Below are 8860 nucleotides of genomic sequence, written 5' to 3'. Positions count from 1 at the left end.
TCGCTCATAATATTGTAGAATATGCTCTATATCTCAGTAAAATTCTAATGCAGCTTTTCTTTCATCAAACACGAAAGCTTTAAAGCCATCTGTGTAAAGTTTTTTAATTTTGGATTATAGTTCCAAAAATTCCACGTTTACATTTAACAACTTCTCACAAATTATTGGAGGAACTTGGAACTGTGATGTTGTCACAAATGTAATCTACTTTTATACCAAACAATAACTTTTCACAAAACAAATATTGTACTTTTGCATATTAATGTTGTAGGAGTCTATAATGGTCTGTCAATAAAAATCAGCTATATAGTGTGTGTGTGTAGAATATAGGTATAAAAAAAATTAACATTTCAATAATATAAATTTATTCAACAACCATACAATTCTGTGTTATTTCATTTACTTCAATATCCCTACATTTAGCAGCTTGTAACTCCCGTCGGATCTGCAGACAAGAGCAAACACAAAGCTATTATAAAAATTTTAAAACGGATAATAAGATACGTAGTCTGTGGAACTGTGTATTTGAGGCACTATCAAGACAACATATAGACAATCAATTGTCAATAAAATTATGTTGACATAAGTCTTATTAACGTACCTATTCCAAAATATATTAATAATTATCGATATATTGTATTCAAGTGTATTGCACTTTCTGGAACATAGACCTTGCAAATGTAACTAAACTCAGACAACATTCTGGTTTTTTCCTTTTGGTCAACATCAGTATTACTATAGAAGTAAGACACACTCCATTGTCAAGTCAAGTCAAGTCAAAAAATCTTTATTCACTGTAAAACTTTAGAAGTTATTTAGTGCAAGTCAGGATGAAGTACAAAAGTTACAATAGCATTCAAATGAGTATAACAATATTCATTAATAAAATTTAGAACATTAATTCCAATTATCTTTATCATTCAAATAATATTTCACACTAATAGGCCTTAGATGTTAAATTATTTTTTACAATACATTTAAATTTTTTAATAGGTAACATTTTAATTTCATTTGGGAGTTAATTACAAAATACAACACAATCTTATTAACCTAATGGACCTGCCTCACACTGCACAAGTGGCAGGAGCAGTGGGAAGTTGCGAGGAATGTAGGCGGAGACATTGTGTGCCTGCAACATTACTGCTGCCCACCACTTCTTATTTTGGAATTTCAAAGGCCGACAATGTTTAGTTGCGATTAATTGCGCGAGTAGAGCAGTGTTCTTTACTGTTAGTGTAAACATTACTGTGCTTCGATCTGAAGGGTGCCGTAGCTAGTAACATTACCGGGCAATTGAGACCTAACATCTTATGTCTCAAGTAGACGAGCGCAATTGTAGTGCCGCTCAGAATTGCACTCCAATGTAATGGGCAGGGCGTATCAATTACCATCAGCTGAATGTCCTGCTCGTCTCTAATATTCATAAAAAAAGTGGGCAGAGAGGGTAACAATAGCATAGTGTGGCGGGCCCATATAATCTCTTTCTTTTTTAAAACCACCATCGATGCCCATGCACTCTTATGACAGGCAGTAGTATAATGACCACATGTCCATTTGACCCGTTATTCTATAAAAACAATACAAATATAACAAAAAATTCACAATATACTCACTTCGTGTGTAATAGTTGGATGTGATTGCTTTTTTAATAATTCTAAAAGAGCATCTCTCTGTTCTGTTGATATATCAGCTTTGTATCTCTGTACAAATGTTAATAAAGACTGGTGCCACAGCACTGGCAGTGTCCGATGGTCATTATTAAATCTGAAATTTTACCAGACTATTAATTCCCAATTTCTAAATGAATTTCGCACTATCAACAAACTAAAGGATTTAATATGAACTTAATTTAAATCAGAAGATGCAAGTAATAGAGCAATTACAGGCTTTAGTATTGAGAAATCCAAAACTAAGCATGAAGATCAAACATTTATGTAGTGTGTTAACTATTCAAATATTATTTGTCACTGTTCAGGCATTAACTATAAATAAATTAATATGTTTTACTAGCTGACCCGACAGACGTTGTTCTGTATATAATAAATAAAATAATGTTTTTATATGAATTTGTCAATAATATATCATAGCATCCAAAATTACTTCGTTAAATACCTATGCACCCTGCTGTCATAATGAAATTGTTTCACAGCAGAACTGTCAAACCGTGCGTCAATAAATTCTCTCATTGAAATTATGTATGGACACATCAGAGGAAAAACAAATTTGTTGTTTTTATTTAATTTAGCAGCATTTTTCTATTTATTATTTTGCAGATGATACTTCACTTATTTTTAAAGTGAAGCGACGTGCGGATATTGATGACGAGGTAAGCAATGCACTCTCAAAGATAATAATCTGCACTTAAACAGTAAAAAAAACAAAGTGTTTACGGTTCACCAAACACAGCAGAGGTACAAACCAACGTACTTATAAATGACCAGAGATTGGAACTTGTGGACACTACGGTCTTCTCGGGTATCACGTTTAGATAAAAAGCTTCAGTGGGGTCCACATATTACCCATCTAGCAGATAGACTCAGCTTTGCGGCATATGCAGTTAGAAATAAATTAGTTAGTTAAATTTGAGAGTACACGAATGTTGCGACCGCTAGATTAGTGTACTTCAGTTATTTTCACAGCATCATGACGTACGGTATATTACTATGGGATCATGCTGCTGACATTGATATAGTGTTTGCTCTGCAAAAGAGAGCTGTTCGTGCTATATATCAGCTTGGTCATAGACAGCCTCTCAAAGAAAAATTTAAAGAAATAAATATTATGACTGTTAATTGTCAGTACATTTATGAAAACTTAATATATGTTCACAAAAATCGTCACCTTTTTGCTCTTAATAGTGATTTTCATTATTATAACACTAGAAATAAGGGATTGCTTGTAACTAATTCTAGTAGGCTTCATAAGATACATAATAGCTTTAAGGGTAAATGTATACACTTTTACAATAAAGTCCCAGCCACTGTTCAGGCATTATCTATAAATAAATTTAAATGTCTTATTAAAAGGTGTCTCTGTGGTAAATCCTACTTCTCCGCAGCTGAATAATTAAGTGATCGGACAGCGTGGGCCTAGATTATGATTATTTTATAGCAATAGCAATGACAGTACACTATTGTATATTTATTAAAAAGAGCGCAGAAAAAGAATGCTGGGAGCGTTTCTTGCGCCGCTTCTTCTCTCTCAGAGCGCCATTTGTTTCCGAAGCGGTAGTAGTATCTAGTAGTATAAGAAATGACATCAAAAGGAATTCTAAAGGAATCAATTTTGAGAAAATAAATGCCTTTTATTCAGCTTTTAAACCTTCTCTGGACTTCCACAAATAATTAAAGACCTAAATTTGCCAAATCGGTCCAGCCGTTCTCGAGTTTTAGCGAGACTAACGAACAGCAATTCATTTTAATATATATAGATTAAAAAATCTCTGTGTCGTAAATCCTACTACTCCACAGCTGAATATCTAAGTGATTGGACAGCCTGGGACTAGATTATGATTATCTTATACCAATAACAATGACAGTACAATATTGTTTGTTTTATTAAAAAGTGCGCAAAGAAGGAATTCTGTGAGTGTTTCTTGCGCCGCTTCTTCTCTCTCAGCGCGCCATTTGTTTCCGAAGTGATGGTAGTGTTAGAAATGACATCAAAAAGAATTATAAAAGAATCAAATTTGAGAAAATAAATGCCTTTTTATTTTATAGTGACAAGCCCTCTTAGTAGTATATAGATTTTCTATAAGTTTGTTTATCAATTTAGGAAAGGCATGAAGGCATTTATTTTCTCAAAATTGATTCCTTTAGAATTCTATTTGATGTCATTTCTAATAACTACTGGATACTACTACCGCTTTGAAAACAAATGGCGCTCTGAGAGAGAAGAAGCGGCGAAAGAAACTCTCCCAGCGTTCTTTTTTTGCGCTCTTTTCAATAAAAATATACAATATTGTACAGTCATTTCTATCGCTATAAAATAATCACAATCTAGTCCCAGGCTGTCCGATCATTTAGATATTCAGCAGTGGAGTAATAGGATTTACAACAAAGCCATTTTTTTATAAAACATTTATTTTTATTTATAGATAATGCCTGAACAGTGGCTGGGACTTTATTATTTATATTGGGATGCATACATTTACCCTTAAAGCTATTATGTATCTTATGAAGCCTACTAGAATTAGTTACAAGCAATCCCTTATTTCTCGTGTTATAATAATGAAAATCACTATTAAGAGCAAAAAGGTGACGATTTTTGTGAATGTATTTCATAAATGTACTAACAATGATAAGTCATAATATTTATTTCTGTAAATTTTTCTTTGAGAGACTGTCTATAACCAAGCTGATATATAGCACGAACAGCTCTCTTTTGCAGAGCAAACACTATATAGATGTCACCAGCATGACCCCATAGTAATATACCGTACGTCATGATCCTGTGAAAATAACTAAAGTACACTAATCTAGTGGTCGCAACATTTGTGTACTCTCTAATCTTTCTAACTGCAAAAAAGTGATTTTACAAACCTTAGGAAATGAAATACAACAGAATCAACAACCCTGTACGGTAAAGCATATTTCTTATCGAAAAGTATTCTCAAAAATATTGAATTAGCTCCAGTATAGTCCATTTCAGCTATTTTCAACATCGCTGCACTTGAATGAAGCACTGGAACTGAATTTCTTGCTACTACCGAACCAATTATAATAGCTTCTCGCAAAGTGCAGTCACCCGCCTGGAAACATATTTCATCAAAAATTTTTTTTTTCTAATTGTATAAATATCATATTTAAATAGAAATTTCCTAAATTTTTTAATAAATGGCAACTTTCTTGATGTGCAACATAATTTTCATTGTAAAAATGGGTAGTAAATTAAACTTACTTATTATTATTGTCAATAAGTAATTAAAATTTATATATAATAAACGATATAAGTAATGAATGTACTTACTTCTAAAAGAGGCAACAATATTCCCTTCATAAATGCCCCTGGCTTAAAGAGAGCTTTTCTAAGAGCTTGATACAAGTGAAAGTTTAGCCTCTTATATTCTGCCACATCATCTCTTACACGGGGTAATAACACCAAATTATAAAATCTTTGTGCCATTTTCTCCTTTAGATTTGAGGCAAATATTCTAGTTGCCTGAAATAGAATAGCTATCGTAAAATAAATATAACTGAGTGATGCAAAGGAGGGTAATGAAATAAGTAAGCCTATATGCCTAATGAGCTGATTCGATTGTGTACACTTGGCAATTATAGTTGTAGCAGAAATCACCATCTTCTGGCGGTACCCGTGTGTAGCACGGTAGCACACACAATGGCGCTCGTGAACGCCAAAAGACAGACGTGAGTTGTTGGTGCAGTTACCACTCCAACTTTCTGAGGCCTAGAATAATAGTGTCTAGCAATAGCAATGTACTTGATAAATGTAATTGTGTATGTGTTCCTTTAATGAAATCTGGAGTCTGTGGGATCCCACAAATTTGGGAATGTTTTAATGTTTTTTTTTGTTATGGAATAGGAGGCCAAACTAATGTACTGACTGTAAATGATCACTGTCATCCATACTCCCATGTAAATCCGAAAAGAATCAAAGAAACATTGTGACCCTTTAAAATATGTAAACACACTTTTTTTTAAAGATCACTATCACATGATATTGTCCTTGAAACATCACACAAGGACGCTCATTTCATAGCTTAGTTGTGAGTGGATGAAAGTGCCTTGAAAAGGCTCTTGTTTGTAACATGTTTTTAGTTGTTAAGTTGGTTATTTACACATTTTAGTTATATGAATATTGTGTCTAATGGCGATTTGAGAAATCACACCCCTTGTGTTATTACTGTATTTTTTCCAAGCCCCTACTCCTCTTTTTGTACCTCAGCAGCTTGAGACACAATTATTTAGAAGTAGCCCAATTCCCTTGCTTTGATTGGAAATGACAATACCATTAGTGAACAGAAATCAATATTTATGTTTCAATAAACATGTTAATCTCTAGCTGTCTTACTTATAAAAGCAGTCTAAAATTACTCCAAGTTTAAAATAACTTCTCCCTGTTTTGTAATTATGTAGTGACAAAGGTGAGATAAAGACTTACGGCCTTACAAATAAAATTGACATTTACATAATTTGTCATAAACCAAGAAAATGCAAAATGTTTACAATTAGACATTTTGTTTATGATTGGTTAATTCGGACATATAACGTTTCCCGCGTTTATTTGCTAGGCTACTTGTCATACGGAAAACTTCAAAATTATCGTTGTATTGACAGTGTTGTCAACAATATTGTAAACATTTTGCATTTTCTTTGTAAACTTTATACTTAGCTATAACTTTATACCAAGTTTATTTGTAGAAAAAGTTTTAATTTTGGAATAACTTTACTTCACATTTATAAGTCACACAGCAGGAGTGTGTTATTTTTTGGGTGGTAGGTGTACAATGATATAGGAGAAGCCGACATGTAAGTAAACCACTGATATGTTGATGGGTGGGGTTTTAACCAACCTGATACATAGCTGCTGCAGACCATGTACTTGGTTCAGTAATATAAAGAATTTGTTCCCAATTTTGTAAATGTGGGGTCATTTTAAAGGCTTTAGGTAATTTTCCAGATCTATACTTTTGTAGCACATCTCTAACTCCTTGGTACATAGTCTTTATTCTGAAAAATACAAACCAGATAAAAAATTATACTCATATTTAATTAATTTTGTGTTTTTTTACTGATGTCAATAGGTTAAAATAGCTCAGGCATGTGCATTGCTTTTTTAGCATGGTACGCACTGTGGATCTAACTAGTCGTAGTTGAGCTTTGGAATAAGCAAAGATTGCTTACCATAGGTATTTAGTATCTAGCGTAAGGAAATTTTTTATGAGTGGGTGTTCAATAGAAGTTTGGCAGATACTACTCTACTTAGTAAAATAACGGAACCAAATTAAACTAAATTAACTTTAACAGTGGTGTTGTATTTTTTTAGGTTAATAAGGTAGGCACTGCCTAATTGCCTATATGAAATGCACACCCCTGAAATAGCTAGACGACTAACATTCTAGAGTAGACTGTTATTTACTTGACTATCAGATTTCATTGAAATTTTTAATAATCAAATCATTTAGCAATTGATCCAACTATTAAATTTAGAGAGTCCCAGCGAAGAAACAGACCAATATGTTAATTTTTTTATTGTAATACCGGCATTGCCATTTTATTTTATATATTGTTGTATGTTCATAGGCACATAAGTGAATTTGCTAGAAACTGTCATAACCATAATGTTAACACCAGGATCAGACATAAGCTTATAATGCCTACCATTCGGCTAAGTCGAGTTAGTAAATATTTTGTCGGTCGATGTATATGCTTTTACAACAAGATCCCAGAAAATGTTCGAAACAAAAGTATTACATTATTCAAAATAATTGTTAAAAAACGTTTGTGTGGTAAAGGTTACTGTAACATAAACAACTTTCTTAATGATACCACAGATTGGGAATGGAGCGACCACCCTCAGGTTATTAAATAATAAGATTAATTGTACAATATTACTTTGTCAACATATTTGATGAAAAAAAAAGCCTGCTGAGTTTGTTGCACCCATTCTTTTCAGGCGTGAGGCATTCATTTTGGAATGGGTGGTAGTTTTTTTTTTACTTTCAATAAGTGATGTCACATTCTATTTTGAATAAAAATATTTGAATTTGAATTTACCTTGGGTCAATATTCTGCAACTTCAACGTTTCTACATCAGAAAATTGGGATTGTAACTCTGTATGTTTGTCAGTTATCTTATCTTTTATAATGTCCGCTAATGTCCTCATTTTTTCAGGCCTAGCAGACATAAACATTTCAATTGCTCGTTCATCTTCCTCATTTATTTCTATATTATCATAATAGGTATCAGGTTCAAGAGTATCATTGTCGGAATCTCCATCTTTATCTGAATTTGATTCTGAAAAAATACACAAATATAAATTAATTGCTTCCTGAACCCTATCAATTCAATACCAAATATAACTTATACTTACCATTGATTGACAATTTAGTTATACTTTTCGACGAAGATGGTGTTATATCACTAACTTCAGCCTGCTGTTTCCTAGCGGCTCTTAAGATTTTCTTCGATAAATCTGAGTTGACAAACTAAAACAAACAAATATCTATGATGTTCTATAATTTTTTATTTCTAAATATACAATTAAATAGAATTAATAATTATAAAACTTTAATGCCCACCTCCTCATCCTCTTCGTGACGATTTTTCTCTTTTATTCTATTCTTTATCTTTAAAGAATCTAAAGATTCAATTTGATCAGCAAGAGGCACATTCCTTCCCACTTGTGAAGGTTTAAGTTTCTTTGCTTTTCCCATATTAAGATTTAATGAAGAATTTGTAATAAAGAAGGTTATTCTATATTATATTTAAAAAATACTTTAATGTTTAAGCTAGGTTTTTAAGAAATAAGATAAATTTTTCAACATTAGCTCAACTCTGTAAAATCTTCACGTGTTGTTGTTGACACTTGACACTAGGGATGGCGATCTGAGTGCGATTATCGGAGAATCGATTTTGCAATGAAACAATATTCCACTCTAGAAACTCGCTCGATTTGAGTATTTTATAGTAATGGTGTTCCCAGTTGAAGGGTTGATCACTTAAAAACTTGCAAGATGACTGAACGCTTTCCTTCGCCTTCATTTCATATTAAGGTAACGTTTCCGTACGTATACGGTACTGGCAAAAACAAAAAAAAATATCAAGACTTCCACTTCAGTATCGTGGGATCATCTGTCCTTTGTGAGTGCTTTTTTCAAGTGCCAGCAATATTGCAAGT

The 8860-nt window shown here is 32.6% G+C and overlaps 1 protein-coding gene across 1 annotated transcript; it reads right to left on the bottom strand.

Moving 5' to 3' along the window:
• Positions 1-348: 348 nt before the first annotated feature.
• On the bottom strand, positions 349-8558 carry LOC126971406 (bystin). Its single transcript, XM_050817718.1, has 8 exons — positions 8262-8558; positions 8054-8168; positions 7737-7977; positions 6533-6689; positions 4969-5160; positions 4542-4750; positions 1614-1764; positions 349-445 (listed from the first exon to the last, which is right to left on the bottom strand). Exons 1-8 carry the CDS (start codon positions 8394-8396, stop codon positions 365-367), a joined length of 1281 nt encoding a protein of 426 aa, XP_050673675.1. The 5' UTR covers positions 8397-8558; the 3' UTR covers positions 349-364.
• Positions 8559-8860: the final 302 nt, after the last annotated feature.

The sequence above is a fragment of the Leptidea sinapis genome, chromosome 23 (genome assembly GCF_905404315.1).
Source record: "Leptidea sinapis chromosome 23, ilLepSina1.1, whole genome shotgun sequence".
Taxonomy (NCBI): domain Eukaryota; kingdom Metazoa; phylum Arthropoda; class Insecta; order Lepidoptera; family Pieridae; genus Leptidea; species Leptidea sinapis.
The sequence above is the reverse complement of the archived record's forward strand: the minus strand, read 5'-3'. Positions and strand labels throughout refer to the sequence as shown.

Excerpts from the sequence above, each read along its gene's own strand:
- LOC126971406 (XM_050817718.1), bottom strand. The coding sequence starts at position 8,396 with ATGGGAAAAGCAAAGAAACTTAAACCTTCACAAGTGGGAAGGAATGTG. Across the intron at positions 8,169-8,261 it reads GTCACGAAGAGGATGAGGAG|TTTGTCAACTCAGATTTATC; the intron begins GTGGGCATTAAA and ends TGTTTGTTTTAG. Across the intron at positions 7,978-8,053 it reads AACTAAATTGTCAATCAATG|AATCAAATTCAGATAAAGAT; the intron begins GTAAGTATAAGT and ends GTATTTTTTCAG.